This window comes from Schistocerca americana, chromosome 4 (genome assembly GCF_021461395.2).
Source record: "Schistocerca americana isolate TAMUIC-IGC-003095 chromosome 4, iqSchAmer2.1, whole genome shotgun sequence".
NCBI lineage: Eukaryota > Metazoa > Arthropoda > Insecta > Orthoptera > Acrididae > Schistocerca > Schistocerca americana.
Genome location: NC_060122.1, coordinates 344,688,551 through 344,706,521, shown reverse-complemented (window position 1 = coordinate 344,706,521; position 17,971 = coordinate 344,688,551). Strand labels below are relative to the sequence as shown.

The window sequence follows — 17,971 nt, the reverse complement described above, 5'->3', positions numbered from 1 at the left end:
CAAACTACAGGGTAATCAGTCTTTAAATCAGTCATGCGACACCAAGGAAATACATGTTTTTGTCACCAAATGTGTTTCATTTTATTGAAATAAAATTACCGCAGTTTGGAACACACATACCATTTGGGTTGCATTCTCCATTTAAAAATAGTTCATTACAAAAGATGTTGACGTTAGTACTTAAAATTTTTGCTCACATCAAGAAGTGCCATCTGCTTGCCATGTGTGTGTCTATATATATTTCCTCGTTTGCAATATTATTGTTTATTGTATAGTAGCTGCAAAGACAGACTGTCAATTTACCCTTGAGATCTCTAAATGTGTTACGAAAAATGCTAAAGCTTGTCTGGAAATTAGGGAATTTCACTTGGAGAAACTTGTGGCAACCCTGGATAATTCCTTTGTGGTGCATTTTTCTTTTTTCCTAAGTATATTTATACATGTGTACAGTTAAGCCATTCTTCATTTTTTATGAACCATGTTATATCTTGAAACGGAAGGAGGTCTTTATCATGGAACATTGATACTTGCAAATGAAGTGAGTTTCTTTAATGACTCGACAATTTTACCTGCCTTGTGTGTGGAAATTTGCATTACTTTCCAATAGCTTTTCTTTCCAGGTGTATTTAATTGTAACTGGTTTTGATAATATGTCTGCTTAATTTGATTTTACTTACTGATTATTGCTGTGTATTAGATAATAATGTAACAGATAGACTATTAAATAGAACATTAAGAAGATTTTCTCAGGTGCAACACCTTTAAATTTCAGTTGAATATTTGTTCCTAGGTACAAGGAAAAGTTGTACCCTGGAACATGTTTTCACATGTGGAAAAACCTTAATTTTTGTAATTTCAGAAAAAGACTATAGTACATCAAAATTGAATGCCATCCTTTAAAATTGGAATTAGAACATGTATGAGGGACACTCCAAAAGAAATGCACACTATTTTTGTAAAAATACAGTTTTCATTCTGCATGTGTGAAAGTTTTAGTGTGTAGATACATCCTTCCTGCTTGTTTTCAAACTTAGTTCAACCTGTTCCCGTGAGTGGCACCATCACAGCATGTTTTCAAGATGGCTGTTACACTTGACATTCATCAGAAACAACGTGCTGTCATAGAATTCCTGTGCTTTGAAAACAAGACAGTGGGAAACATCCACAAGAGGTTGAAAAAGGTGTCTGGAGATGCTGCTGTCGATCGCAGTACAGTTAGTCGGTGGGCAAGCAGGTTATGTGATGAAAGCAGGCACGACAATATTGAGGATTGTCCTCACAGTGGCAGCCCTCGAACTGCACACACTCCAGACAATGTGCAGAGAGTTAACGAATTGGTGACTGCTGACAGACGCATCACAGGGAACGAATTGTCACGCTATGTTGGGATGGGAGAAGGAAGTGTTTGCAGAATACTGAAAGTGTAGGCATTAAAAAAGGTTTGTGCCAGTTGGGTTCCCAGGATGTTGACAGTGGCTCACAAAGAAACAAGAAAAAGGGCATGCAGTGAACTTTTCGAACAGTACGAGAATGGTGGAAATGAATTTCTTGGAATAATTGTGACAGGTGATGAAACATGGCTCCATCATTTTTCACCAGAGATGAAGAAGCAATCAATGGAATGGCATCATGCAAATTCACCCAAGAAAAAAAATTCGAAACCACACCTCCTTCTAGAAAAGTTATGGCTACGGTGTTTTTCGATTCTGAAGGACTGTTGCTTGTGAACATCATTCCAAGTGGAGCCACCATAAATTCTGATGCATATGTGATGACACTGAAGAAACTTCAAGCTCGACTGAGTCGTGTTTGACCACATTGGCAAAAGCAGGATGTTTTGCTGTTGCACGACAATGCATGGCCACATGTCAGTCAAAAAGCCATGGAAGTGATCACAAAACTTGGATGGACAATACTGAAACACCCGCCTTACAGTCCTGACCTGGCTCCATGTGACTATCATCTCTTTGGGAAACTGAAAGACTCTCTTCGTGGAACAAGGTTTGAAGATGATGACTCCCTTGTGCATGTTGCCAAACAGTGGCTCCAACAGGTTGGTCCAGAATTTTACCGTGCGGGTATACAGACGCTGATTCCAAGATGGCATAGGGCAGTTGAGAGGGATGGAAATTATGTGGAGAAATGAAAATATTGTTCCTAAAGGATGTATCTATACACTGTAAAACTTTCAAACATGTAGAATAAAAGATGGATTTAAAAAAAAATAGTGTGCATTTCTTTTAGAGTGACCCTTGTATTAAACTTCTACTGCAGGGCTCACTAGAGGTGAAAGCCTGAAAATTGTACCAAAGTAAACACTCTCCCCTACCACTGCTTCTATTCAGTAAGTTAATCCATTAACTTTACTATGTATACATATTGTACATGACAGTTTCAAGTACAATGTCATGTAGTACATTGTGCTGCATGTGATCAAGTGGTGTAAATAAATAAGTATTGTATCAAATCACTTATATCCCATTTACATTCTTCGGTATTTACTGGGTCAACAGTCATGATAAACAAATAATCATGATAAATAAATAATCACTGTATGTCTCATTTCTCCAACATCTCTCCTTATCTTCTTGGTTAGTGTTTTAATATACAGTTAACTGTGGCATTTTAAAGGTAGCATATTTCCCCAAACTGAGCAAATTTTGAAAAGATATTATGTAATCACTATAATCTTGTTCATTAAGTACTAAGACTGGAGGCCTGTGCACATCATAACATGGTAATGAAGTGGTTAAAACACTAAGCTTGCGTGCAAGATGTTCAAGATTTAAATCCATGCTCATTTCAGTTCTTCATATGTGCCCTTAACAGCTTCACAAGAATGACCAAATGGTTTCTTCAAACAGACTAGAATACCTCCTGTCCTATCCTTGTTTGTGTCCTCTTTCCAGTGCCCTACAAAATGGTGAGTCACTAAACTATGATCTTCCAGTCTTGCTATTAATGGATACTCTGATGAAGTCAAATGTTAAAAAGTCCTAACTATTAATGTTAGCTTTCCAAGCACCAAGTATGACAGAGTATACTGTGGTTCTTTGATTCTTCAGTTCATGACAGATAGAAAATAAAAACTGGGTGACTATCTGGAGCACTACAGTATATGATTAAAAGTATATGAAATATTGATTATGATTACTTGTGACCTTTTTATTTCCTTTATTTAAGGCTGGCAGCAGCAGAACAGGAACTCAATCAAATAATGTCAGTACTGCGTGAGAAACAGCAAGCGTTGGCAGCAGTAGAGAAACAGATTGCAGACCTAGAAGCAACATATGACAGAAGTGTTAATGAGAAAGCAGAGCTTGAACGAATGATGGAACTCACTGCTAACCGTCTGGTTCGTGCTGGCCACCTAACAACTGCTCTTGGTGATGAGCAGCTGCGATGGGAGAAGTCTGTTAAGGTAATCAGATTATTATACCATTAAATATGAATTGGTATGAGATTTGTGGCTCACTCTTAAGAGGCGGAAATAAAACAGAAAAGGAAAAGACATAGCACCTCTGTCAGCTGCTTCTTGCATCAGTGTCTCAGCAGCAACTTATTCTGGTAGGATCTTTTGTAGAAACAGTCACAAAATTTATCAGATCTTGGAAGTAATTGTGGTCAAACAAAATGCATGCTTTACTGGAAGTTGAATCTGAACACAGCTGAACTTAGGACAAGTGATGAAGGTGGTGATTATTTGGCTTAAGAGAGAGAAAATCATCTTAACCACAGTTCTTCCTTATAACACATCCGTTACCATTAATAAGTGAGAATGAATTATTGTTCTTAAAATAAATATTGTCATCATTGGACACATTGTGCTGCACAGCTTATAAGGTTTGGTTCTATCACCTTACATTCTTCTCTGATACATAATTATTCAGTATTTTATATTAGAATTAACTGACAAACCCAACATTGCTCAGGTGTTCATTTTGCCGATTTTGTATTAGAAAAAAAAAAATAACTGTATTTGTGAACAATATCAAAAAAATTTTATTTCCAATGCATTCATGACAATACCCCTGAAATTGTGAAACAGTCATACAAAGAAATATGCATAATGTGCACATGTATAAAACAGTACCAAAGCTAAGATACATAGTGCAAAATAAAATTTCTCTGTTATGTTTATTTAATTCATAACTAGATTATAAACAATATTCCTGTTTACATGTCGAGTAGCTTTGATAAATATATTCTTGGGTGAGCCCACCCTTGAGCAAGTGAAACAAAGTTGTCCATGAAAAAACAAAATATGGAGAGTCAAGTATTTAATAGACTGCCCCTGTGACTTGTTAATTGTAATGGCAAATGTAATTCTACAATGTTAATTTTTAAACATCTCTGGGGTAACACCTCTTCATAAAACTGTAGGTGGCTGTTGTTTTGTCTAAGCCATGTGCACTTCAAAATTCAAAGCTATCAAAAGTGGTGTCAGGCATTTCCTTATGGTGACTTGACTGTAGGAGTGTCTTAGTAGTAAAGAATAAAAGTATTAAAACTTTATGCTTGATGCAGAATTTTTTTACTCACCTCAGTGTTTATGATGTCATATCTCATCACTATGTGTGGTACAATGATATATTTGTGTAGATACATTCAGCATGTCATATGTGGATACTGTCTCCAAAATTCATTGCAAGTAGAGTAATAAATTTAAATGTCATGCATGATGCAGCAGTTTTTCAAGTATCTTATTGTTTAAGATGTCGTATCTCCTGCATTATGATAGGTAGGGGGTTCTTAGCCCACAGTTATTGTTGCATGACAATAATGAATATGTATACCCAATCTGGTTGAAACCAGTTTAGTGGTTTAAGATGAGATGTGGAACATATGCACATACTCACGTCCATTTTTATAATATCAGGGTGTATACGTGAACAAGGGAAAAAAATTCCTGGATTTTTCCTGGATTTCCCAGTTAAAAATACACTTCCTCCCGGATGAAAACACACTTTTCCCATGTTATTAAATGACAGTATATTTTCCCTCAGAACTGTAAAATTTATCAATCCTCTGAATGGTTATGTTTTTATGCATGGGTGTAGAATTTCCCGGCACTTTAGAAAACAAAACTCGGGGAAGAAAACCCCTTTTGGAAAGATTTTTGATGTGCAGCAACATGAACACTGCATGTTTTGTATTACCAAATTACAAATTCGAATTCCACCAAATACACCATGTTACTAACCAAATCATTGAAATTGAGATTGCGATACGCTTTTGTAAGCCAGTCATAGCTCATGTCACGTGATCCCACCAGATGGTGACAGCGGATATTCAGACCTCAGGACACGTGATGTAGTCAGCTAATAGCAACATCACTGTTAAAGTAGCATGGACATACAAACAGAAAAAGTTAATGTTTTAAATTAACATACATAGTGTTGCTACATGAAAAGCAAAGCTAATACTGGTCTCTAAGGTTAATAAGCTGCAAGAGAAGCTATGCTTTCACATACAATGTTGATCTTTTTTGTGTGTGTTACGCTTTAAGATACATCACAAAATGTGCCAGTAAATTTTTTTAGCCAAGTTCAGCAACTTGTTCTCAAAGTTTTCCACAAATAAATTAGCTACTGCAGAGGAGAGAGAGCTTCCCATAGCACTACATTAATTTGCTCATAATAACGACATGAATGTCTGATCTTATAGGTTCGAAATACTTCTAAATGGCTCATCATCAAATGCTCTGTGTTTTAAGAAATTCATCATACATTCTCACACATAGTTCAACTTGTGTAAAAACAAATTTACTTTGAAAGTAACGCTTTTAAAACCACCATCACAATATATTCCTGTGGCCTCTTAGGAATAGGTTTGTTTCATTAGCTGTCAGAGATGCCGTATAACAGGGCCACCGCACTTTGGCAGCTATTATGATGCAGGAAGCCTGTATGTTCATACGTGTAAAACATTAAAAGATCTTACATTGCATAAAAGAAAAAAGACATCAGAGGATACTCCAAGAGCATCGGAATTTTGTGAACCATACTAAAATGGCACATTTAAAGTGCATGCTTAAAGAGCACATTCGTACGTCCAGTTTCCCAATGAAGTAGGCCTCGACCTGATATTAAGCTTTTCAGTGTGGGGTTCGGTATGTAAATTTTCTTGGAGTACCAGTACTGTATTAACTCAGTTTTGATTCTTTCTTGTGGCATAATGCCATACGTGTTAGAAGATGAAAACGTGTACTTGAAATGCAGCAAGCAGTTGAAATTAGCCAGTAGTGTGGAACTAAACAAATGCATTGACTGCCTCAGCATAAAAGATTAATAAAAACCAAATTTCTTTAGCAAACTGACAAAAATAACTTCATTGTTCTACAAGGCAATTAAAGCATGACTGTCAGAAAAATGGAAATAAAATAAACTCTGAAACTAATAACATGTATTAGCCTTCCATAATTATGTGAATGTATTTTAATTCACTTGATAGCTCCCGGCCACAGAAAGCTGTTTTGTTTCCATTTCACGTGAGAGCAGTGAATGAAGAGGAAACAGCAAAATCACTAAATGTAAACATGGGTCACATGGAGACTACACACTTCCCCATTATAACTCAAACTGCTCTGCACATCAAACCCGGATCTATGATATTTCCAAACCGGGGCAATACTAGATAGCCCCCCCCCCTCCCCCTCCCAATCATTTGAGCATTTGAGATATGACATCAAAAATTTAAAAAATCAAATTTTCAATAATATGTTCATTTTGTAGCGCACATCTTTCTGAAGAATCTGATACAGAAAACATAGATTTTCAAGGAAATGTAACACATGTTATTTGGTCTTAAGTGTGCCAAAGTGCAGTGCCACACCTCTTCACACAGCATTCTTTTATCACATGTCACTGTATTTCGCTCTGTGGAATTGAAACATATATTTTTTGCACTGGATGCCATCAAATTATATTCAGGACAGTTGAAATTAGAATGTCCTTTGGTGCCTTTCCTGCTTCCAGTCGCCCAGTCTGACATCCTGCCCCTCTTAAAAAAAAACTCGCAATTAATATTGGATGGGATTATTTGTAATCAGGAGAACAAGAACTCCAGAAAATTTGCACTCTTTATTGCCTGTTAGCTAATAACTTTGTGTTTTTGGGGGACATAAAATTAAGTATAGGATACATAAAACCAGTAAAGACAAGAGACAAGCAAGACAGTACACATTTCTTCAATCCTTAGCTCCTAGCACTGTTTCCTCTCTAATCTTGCTACAGTTTTACATGGCATGCTTTCCTTTCTGCGAAAGAATCTATTACCTCATCAAAGTTTGTCAAATGTTTTCTACCTGAAAAATCGAAATATCATTGTCTAACACTGAAAAAACTATTAATACAAATAGTACCCAAGACTGGTGTGCTTTCTTGATCTCATTATGTCTATTTTGTCACTGTCTGCTAGATAAAACAAAATAGGCCTCTCTAACATTGCAGCAATTGTAACACACACCAAATGAATGACACTGTTTTGCCACAAATGGTCATTTTTATAACACGACAGAATATAATTCACGAAGACCAACATAAAATGCCTACTAGGCTTGCTACAAGCAAAAAGCTTTATATTAGAAAATAGTTTCACATTTCATTCATACGCTCCAGTTTCTCGAGCATGAGATCGAAAGTAATAGTACGAGATTTTTATATAAATTGGAATCATCATATTCTTCCATAATTTGTGTGATGTTCCCGTTTCTTCTCCTTCCTCGTTCTAACAAACAATCTTGTCATGACTAATTCTGGAACTATCCCTGCCTTTGTCAAAACTTATTCGCCGGTTAACTTCACAAAACCTACCAGAACCACCAGTTTAGTTATCCCTGATTATTCTTTGGTTAGGCGTTGTTATGTTCATACAAACCCATTTCTGTGCTGCTTCCAGAATAGAACTTAAGCAGCTGCTAGACGGGGACTGTACAACTGGCCCTTACTAGTGTAGCAATCTGACCAAAAATTTTCTGACAAAATTTCATTTTCTTGGAAACACGGAGAAGATAATACATAATTTTTCTTGCCTGTTATTCCTGTTAGTTATTTATTTCCACTCTGGTAGTCTGAATCTATGGATTTTGCTAGTAATTATAACAATGCTTATCATTCGCAAACCCAATCAACCACATAATCAGACTGCGATTGGCGTTCACTCGTTCAGCTTTACTCCGATCAGCTTGTATAGCCCAGTCCCCTATTGTTTACAGGAAAGTTTGCTTCTAGATGTGACGAGGATTCCCCTGACAGAGACATCACATACACTATGCACGCATTCAAAACTCAACTTATGATTCATTCAAAAATCATTTACAGAGTGTGTTCACAAACTAAAAGGGATGCATTTCAAAATCATATGAGTACTCGATAGTCCAACGTGTGCTGGATGCTAGGCACTTTGTGAAACAAGGTTTTTTCTCCTCAAGAATATGAATTTGCCCCCCCCCCCCCCCCCCCCTGCAACTGTCACCCAGGTCTGATACCTTGGTTTGCCCCCCCCCCCCTCCCCCCTCTTCCACCCTCATACATCCGGGCCCCTATCCCTCCCTCATAAATCAGGGCCTGCTGTGCATGCGTAAATCTGGCAGCTTGGGCGCAGCAGTAAAATTTTTCCCAGTTGCATCTAGCTGCTTGCTGTGAATGCTTACACAGCCAACAGCTGCATTTCTGTAGCCAGAAGCGGGAGAAGGTTCTACTCATACGCAATTCAACTGCGCATGCTCACGAGCCCGCTCGTAACTGTTAAAACGAATCTAATGTAAACAGTTATGATGTCATGTTCATCAGAGGCAATTTGTTGTTATGAAGCATTGCATAGTCTTCCTAAAGCCTTTGACACATTTTGCTGTTGGCAGACACTTCAATGAGCACTGTGTTTTGTTGTTGTATATGGCACATTTCCTTTTCAATTTATGTTTTAATTTCGTTTTTTTTTTTTTTTTTCTCGTTCATGTTTTATTGTTGCAGTATTATTCTGCACAGTAATATCCTTTGTTAGAGTATCGATTCTTGCAGGTCCAAATTTAAAAAATTTAACTGAAAATTAAAACGAAAAATTCCCGGAATTCTAAAAAATTCCCAGGGTTTTACAGGTTTTCTCCTGGATGAAAGAATTCCCAGTTTGTTCCCAGATCTCCCTGTTGTCCTGATTCATATACACCCTGAATATGTAAGTATTTCATCAGAACATTTTTATAACAGTGAAGCTGTCCTCAAACTGAAGATTGGTTTAAACACCACAGTTATTTTCTACGCGTGTCTCTATTGAAGACACTATGACATTCTCTTCCTCTGACCTTTGAACTCGTTTGCCCTACCAATTCAAGAAGGACTTACAGTTTTACATTGACTCTGAACCATATTGTGACTTGTCATTTCTCACATTAACAAGTCATTGTTGTTGAGGTTCTATGGACATTGAGAACCTGATAACATGTACATATTCGGCAATTTATTACAACATTTCACACTGGTACACTTTACTGGTACACTTAGCACACACACAGTCTAGATGAACTGGAACTGAACAGAACAGCATGTAGGAACAAAGATGTAAAAACAGTCAAAGATAATACACACATAGCTCACCACATATCGGTATCATTTAAATGGGTTGGACCAGCTTAACATCCTCACTTTAAAACATTTAAATAATTTTCTTAAAAAATATCTAGACCCATACAGTTCAGAAAATCATATTTTTTTCTTTTCTCAGTCCGTTTGTCATTATATCTGCAGACATATCAGCTGTTCGTAAGTAAAGAGTTTTTACAACTTTATTGAACACAGCTTACCTCATATAATGATGAACATCAATGTGCTTTGACCTCGAGCACTCTGATTATCATTATACAATGTGACACCCTTACTATTGCTTACCACTTTCTTAAATTAATAGCCTCCTGACAATCTTTGGGAAGAGCCCTATACTCAGTCACTGTACTAGAAAGAGCAACAGTCTGTAGGAGTAATTTCACTACATAAAGGAAAACACTTGTGTGGAATTTATGCTGTGAACAACCACCTTTATTGTACCGCACAAACACAATCGATACATACGTTAACGCGGGAAACGAACACTGGTCGTGTCCTCCAAAGAACTCCGCTCGTAAAGAGAATCTCTCAGTGTCTTGTCGACTATCGACTTGTAACTCCCACACAGCCCCCCCCCCCCCTTAAATGTGGAGCACCCGGTATGGTGGGGTACTTAAACTTCACCTCTCGGCCTGCCCGAGTGCAGATAGTGCGGGTGTGGGTGCTGCTTGATGATTCCGTTGCTGCATTAGGTCCCCTGGTGTGGGGCTCCTGTGGGTCACAGCTGTCTGGTTCTGCAGAAGGTGTGGGTTCGTTGCAAGTTGTGTCTGAAGTCGTCTCTGAGACTGTAGTCGGTGCTGTCATTGTCCAAGCGGGTTTTACTCGCTCAATGGAAAGATTGGTCGACTTTCCCTGGAGGAGGATATCCATTGTGTGTGTATCCCGTCCTAGCACTTGGTATGGTCCAGTGTACGGTGGCTGGGTTTTGCTGCATCATGTTGAGCTCCTTCTTGATATTTTGGATGACACCGTCGATGTTGCGGAAGAGGTTCTGTGCAGACGACATGTCGATACGAGACGTCACGGAAAATATCTCAAGAAACTTGCCTACTGTTACACTGCTTAGTTGTGGGGTCACCACTTATGTAGGAGTAATTTCACTACATAAAGGAAAACACTTGTGTGGAATTTATACTGTGAATGACCACCTTTACTGTACCACACAAACACAATCGATACATACGTTAACGCGGGAAACGAACACTGGTCGTGTCCTCCAAAGAACCCCGCTCGTAAAGAGAATCTCTCAGTGTCTTGTCGACTATCGACTTGTCACTCCCACAAGTCTTTACTCAGCTCTCTGCCAAGATCCTATAGAACCACATAGCTTAAAAACAAAATGAGTATGATTTTCTATCTAAAGAACAATCTGCATCTACATAACCACATAATTCTAAATCTCCTTTCCTAAACTTTAGAACATAATTCTTGGTTTTCTTCAGGTATTTCAAAATTCACTTAGCACATTCCAATGGTTTTTAGTATACGAATTATTGAACTGGTTAAGTAGCTCACATTGAAAGAGATATCAGGTCTTTTAAGACCCGATAAAACATTAAGCTACCTATTAGGGCTTGATAAGCTACACCATCAATTTTTAGTTTCATCTTCATTTAGAAAATCAAGTTCAGTTTCAGTAGGAGTCTTTACAGTTTTACATTCTGTTATACTGAACCTTTTCAATAACTGATCAATATAGTTCTCTTGGCTTAAAGCTAACACTCCATTATCTTTATCATGTTTGAGTTCCATCCCCAAACAATTTTTAGCCATTCCTAAATCATTTACTTCTAACTCTGAACTTAATTTATTTTTCAAAAATTCAGTCTCATTTGAGTCATTTGAAAAGATATAAAGTATATAAAGCTATTATAGTAACTAAGCCTTTATCTTTGCGTTTTGTAAACAAGCAAGGTTCTAAATAAGATCTTTTGTAACCTAGACAGCTTAAAACATCATTTACTCTTTGACTCTGCACTCTGGATGATTCCTTTAAACCCCACATAGCCCATTTTACCTTCAAAACTTTTCTTTTATCATTTCAGAGATTTAATCCTTTTGGTTGCCGTAGGAAAATATCCTCTTTGAGAATACCACTTAAGAAAGCAGCCTTAACATCAATATGTGTAACATTCAAATCTAGTTCAATGGGTAAAGCCTTACCACAGGAGAAAAGGTCTCATCATAATCAACTCCAGGTTTCTGAATGAATCCTCTTGCCATAAGTCTAGCACAATGTTGCACTTCACTTTCACTGTTTTCTTTTTTCTTGAATACCTACTAACACTGCATAACACTTGCTCTTTCTGGAAGAATTACCACTTCAAAAGCATTGTTGTATTCAAAAGCTTGTGTCTCTTCGTCCATAGCACATTTCCATTCTTCTGCATCAGGTCTGCTAAGGGCCTCCTGCACAGTTGTTGGGTCCCAAAGTTAATATGAATTTCTGCCAGAAAAATAAATCTCATAATCATCAAACCTTCTATTTTGTTTCAGCTGCCTGATCTATTTATTTATTTATTTATTTTTTTTTTTTTACTTTATCCTCTTGCATAACACATTTTTTATCATCAATTTCTCTCTCTGATGTAACTGTTTCTTTTGAGACATCATGTAAGTCCTCTCTTAATACAGTACCAGACTTCTCATTTTCTCCATCATCCTCACTGAAGTGGTGATTTCTTCATGATTATTCAGTTTCTGCATCCTTAATATTTTCCATTATAGTGACATCTCAGCTTATCACTAAATCATTTGTTTCAGGGCCATAGAGTCTATAGCCTTCTGTATTATTGCTACATCCCTCTAAGATAATTTATTTTGCCTTTGTTCTCTTGACTTCGGGAATATGCACTATGACCTTGCTTCCAATTATTCTGAGATGAGTAATGTTGAATTTCTTGTGAGTCCATAGTTCATAGGTTGTTTTATTCCCTAAACTTGAAATCACTGACCTGTTTCATAAATATACTGCACTATTAATGGTGTCAGCATAAAATCTTTTATCAAGTTTACCATCAAACAGTAAACATCTTGCCTTTTCTACAACAGTTGTATTCAACCTTTCTGCCAAACCGTTCTGTTCTGGTGTATAGCTGTTGGATAACTGATGTTTTTTCAACAATCTGTCAAAATTCACACAACAGTATTCTTTTCCATGATCTGTTCTTACTGTTTTGATTTACCTTTCTTGCTGATTCTTCACCATTTTCTGAAATTCTTGAAATTTTCTGAAGTCTTATTCTTTGTCTTCAGGAAATTCACAAAACCCATTCAGGTGTAATCATCTTCAAAAATGACAAAATGCTTTGCACCACCTAATGACATAACTTTCATTGGTCCATGCAGGTCTGCATGTACTACTTCAAGTGGTTTAGAGGCTCTAGGGCCTCCAAGTGGAAAAAGCTGTCTTGTATGTTTGCCTTCATTTCACTCTACACAGTTTTGCTTGCTAATGTTAATGTCTTCACATATCATTCCTTCTACAGCACCATTTTTCATTTTAATAAGATTCTTTACATTTAGGTGACCTAATCTTCTATGTCAATCAGATGCTGTAATCATTCTCAAAAAATCACTTCTTTTGTCAATGTTTAGCTTGTACACACCATTAATCAGAACTGCAGTTGCAACTGGTTCATTATGCTTGCTATAAATATTGCAATGATCACTATTAAATTCAACAAAATTTCCTTTCTCAGTCAACCTGTTCAGAGTAAATTTCTAGTTAGTTCTGGAGCACACACAACATTTTTTTACAGTAATATCAAAAGACTTCTGGCTGATTACTGTTGTTACAGCAATTTCTCCAGAGCACAAACTGGGATATCTGTTTGATTTGCAACCATCATTTTATCCATGTTAACATCATTTTCTTTGTTTTTCAGCCATTCTTCATTTGCTGTGAGAGGGTCACTAGCACCTGAATCAACATACCAGTCACTTCTGTCAAAAGAGCTACTTATAAACAATGCACTGTAAACATTTGAAGTTTTGTTTTGTCTTGTACCATTGTCACTGTTGGGGCACTTACTTTTAAAATGTCCTGGTTTCTTGCATTTATAGGAAACAATGTCCTTCCTGTTTTCAGTGAGAAAACTTTTGTTTACTTTGCCAACTTTTGGTTCTAAAAGCACTATCAGTTGTGGTGACCTCTTCTTCCATGTCAAGCAGCTTACTTTTGATTGCGCCTGTTGTGATTGTAATTCCTAAATGCTCAGTTACCATTATCAGGGGAGACCATTTTTCTGGTAATACTGCTAGCAATAACGAAAGAATCCTTTCATCATTATTAGCAAAACCTGTTCCACATAATTTCTGACCATTGTCTACTATCTGGTTCACATAGCGCATCATAGAATCACATTTTTGTAGGCCTGTTGCAATAATTGTTCTCAATAAACTTATTCTTCTTGCAAAACCACAGTCATCAAACATTGATTTCAGTTTCTTCCACAAGTCCACTGTTGTTTTTGCTTCTCTTATGTGCACATATAAAGATGGATCCAATTGTAAGAATTATCTTTGCTTAGGCCTTCGAATCTTCTGCTGAACTGCTTCTGAGAAACATTTTGCTAATCCTTTGAGAATAAGCACATTTTGAATAGTGAATGACCGGTCTGCATAGTTCTCATGTCCTTTCAGTTTTGGCACATTAATTAGATAATTTGTTGCCATATTTGTTGACTCAAATAATTCTTCTTTGTGAACAGTAGCACACACTGGACTTTGAATCACAACATGTTGATTTTTAATCAGTGATTCCTCATACTTTTAACGATCAGTGATCTGGGTACCTGTACCTGTAACCTGTTGAGGATCTATGGATATTGAGAACATTATAAATGTGTACACATTCAGTGATTTATTATTACATTTCACATTGGTACACTTTACTACATGTTAGCACACACACAATCAATATAGACAAACTGGAACTTAAAACAACAGCATGTAGGAACAAAGATGTAAAAACAGTCAGCATAATACACACACCGCTCACTATGTATTGATATCATTTAAATCGGTTTGACCAGATTAACAATTGTCGTAATAAAAATGGTGATAAGTTATGGAGAAAATTTTTGGACTGTCTGTGGATAGGGATGAAATCTGGGTCCTTTTGACTTGTACATGGTTGCTTACGCACTGAGTCACTGGGTCTGACCCATTGAAATCCACCTAATCTCATTTGTTCCTTGTTCTCATTTCTCCGTCATCATCATCATCAGTTGTTTGCTCCATTTAACTTCAGATTTCTTTGATTAGTTTTCACTTATTCATATAGATTGTTCACTGATTGCAGTTTTGCTTTCTCTCTCCCTTCTGCATCATCTGCCTTTGTTATACACAATCAGAGATAATGTTAACACAGTCTGAGTATCACATAGTGTTCACTTAAGAAGAAATTTTGTCATTAATAAGGTATGTTAAACATCAGAAGGACATGATTTAGGAAATATGTTGTTTTTTTTGTTGTGCAATGACATGGCATGTTAGTAAATTCCGTCACTTTCAGATGTTCATTTCATTTGCGCTCTTTTTAATCTTTGATTTTTGAAATCAAATTGCAGTGAAGCTCCAGGAAGTGGAGCAGCTCGAGGTAAACACTAACATGGAAATTTAGATAGTGTGGCAGTCTGCCTACATTTTTAAAGAGGAATCAGTATCAAATAAAATTGTTCGTTGATCCACTACAAAGTTTCAACAAGTCTCAGTGTATTCTGTGCTGAAGAGTGAATGTTAAGTCATCTGACTGAATGGTTCCTTTTGCGAAGGCTTTATTACCATTTTACTATAAATGATTTACTGTAGTGCATTTATTGTTGAACAGGCTTTAAATGAAAATAATCAAATTAGTTGGACAGTCATCATTTTGAAAATAACTTCCAGTTTGCCAGTTACATTAAGTACTACTGCTCATCTGGAACTGCTTGTTTAATGTTTACTCATGTTTTCCAACAAACATTTATCTACACAAATGGATGTATATTTTAGAGATAACTTAGTAACTTGTCACTTTCTGTACACGAATTTTAGACTTTGAATTTAAATACTCTGATCAATATAATTTGTGACAAGAGTGACATAATAATTTGGAGAAGTTGTACACAATTTGTGCAAGAATTTCAAGAAGTTTGAAATGAATCGTATAAGATAGGCAGTGATCAAACACCTCAAGGTCAATGAAAATGTCTACAGCTTGGTATGTTGAATCCTAAATAAGGATACAATAGCTCAAGCTCAAATTCAAAATAGGTCTCACAAAAATTTTAAAACATCTATTTGGGAGCTGTTAAGCTACATGAGTATTTTCCCAGGGTTAAGAAAACCTGGAGAGAAATGTTGAGTATAATGTTGTAGGGAACATTGAGAGCTCTACCGCGGCAACTCATATCATTGTTTGTAGTGCCAAAGTAATACCTTCAGAAACCACTATGTGAAGTGTAGAGCTCATTAGCTCATTCATTTCAGGCAAAGTGTTTATTGAGCTCAGATATTGTCTCTTTCCAGGTAATATAAATTACCAAAAACTAAAACTAAAATTTGTGTCACAAACCAAATTATAACTAAAAACAAAGATGATGTGACTTACCAAACGAAAGTGCTGGCAGGTCGATAGACACACAAACAAACACAAACATACATACAAAATTCAAGCTTTCGCAACAAATGGTTGCTTCATCAGGAAAGAGGGAAGGACAGGGAAAGACGAAAGGATGTGGGTTTTAAAGGAGAGGGTAAGGAGTCATTCCAATCCCGGGAGCGGAAAGACTTACCTTAGGGGGAAAAAAAGGACAGGTATAAACTCGCGCACACACACACATATCGATCCGCACATACACAGACACAAGCAGACATTTGTAAAGGCAAAGAGTTTGGGCAGAGATGTCAGTCGAGGCGGAAGTACAGAGGCAAAGATGTTGTTGAAAGACAGGTGAGGTATGAGTGGCGGCAAATTGAAATTAGCGGAGATTGAGGCCTGGCGGATAATGAGAAGAGAGGATTTACTGAAGGGCAAGTTCCCATCTCTGGAGTTCTGACAGGTTGGTGTTAGTGGGAAGTATCCAGATAACCCGGACGGTGTAACACTGTGCCAAGATGTGCTGGCCGTGCACCAAGGCATGTTTAGCCACAGGGTGATCCTCATTACCAACAAACACTGTCTGCCTGCGTCCATTCATGCGAATGGACAGTTTGTTGCTGGTCATTCCCACATAGAAAGCTTCACAGTGTAGGCAGGTCAGTTGGTAAATCACGTGGGTGCTTTCACACGTGGCTCTGCCTTTGATCGTGTATACCTTCCGGGTTACAGGACTGGAGTAGGTGGTGATGGGAGGGTGCATGGGACAGGTTTTACACCAAGGGCGGTTACAAGGGTAGGAGCCAGAGGGTAGGGAAGGTGGTTTGGGGATTTCATAGGGATGAACTAAGAGGTTACGAAGGTTAGGTGGATGGCGGAAAGACACTCTTGGTGGAGTGGGGAGGATTTCATGAAGGATGGATCTCATTTCAGGGCAGGATTTGAGGAAGTCATATCCCTGCTGGAGAACCACATTCAGAGTCTGATCCAGTCCCGGAAAGTATCCTGTCACAAGTGGGGCACTTTTGTGGTTCTTCTGTGGGAGTTTCCGGGTTTGAGGAGATGAAGAAGTGGCTCTGGTTATTTGCTTCTGTACCAGGTTGGGAGGGTAGTTGCGGGATGCGAAAGCTGTTCTCGGGTTGTTGGTGAAATGGTTTAGGGATTCCGGACTGGAGCAGATTCGTTTGCCACGAAGACCTAGGCTGTAGGGAAGGGACCGTTTGATGTGGAATGGGTGGCAGCTGTCATAATGGAGATACTGTTGCTTGTTGGTGGGTTTGATGTGGACGGACGTGTGAAGCTGGCCATTGGACAGGTGGAGGTCAACGTCAAGGAAAGTGGCATGGGATTTGGAGTAGGACCAGGTGAATCTGATGGAACCAAAGGAGTTGAGGTTGGAGAGGAAATTCTGGAGTTCTTCTTCACTGTGAGTCCAGATCATGAAGATGTCATCAATAAATCTGTACCAAACTTTGGGTTGGCAGCCCTGTGTAAACAAGAAGGCTTCCTCGAAGCGACCTATGAATAGGTTGGCGTACGAGGGGGCCATCCTGGTACCCATGGCTGTTCCCTTTAATTGTTGGTATGTCTGGTCTTCGAAAGTGAAGAAGTTGTGGGTCAGGATGAAGCTGGCTAAGGTAATGAGGAAAGAGGTTTTTGGTAGGGTGGCAGGTGATCGGCGTGAAAGGAAGTGCTCCATCGCAGCGAGGCCCTGGTCATGTGGAATATTTGTGTATATGGAAGTAGCATCAGTGGTTACAAGGATGGTTTCCGGGAGTAACAGACTGGG

The 17,971-nt window shown here is 37.8% G+C and overlaps 1 protein-coding gene across 1 annotated transcript in view; it reads left to right on the top strand.

Annotated features, from left to right (window-relative positions):
- Positions 1–17,971, top strand: part of LOC124613475 (dynein axonemal heavy chain 6-like) — a 984,594-nt gene that overhangs the window by 625,597 nt on the left and 341,026 nt on the right. The window contains exon 105 of the mRNA XM_047142181.1: positions 3,184–3,421. Coding sequence (XP_046998137.1) covers positions 3,184–3,421 — 238 coding nt within the window. The remainder of the gene's footprint in view (positions 1–3,183; positions 3,422–17,971) is intronic.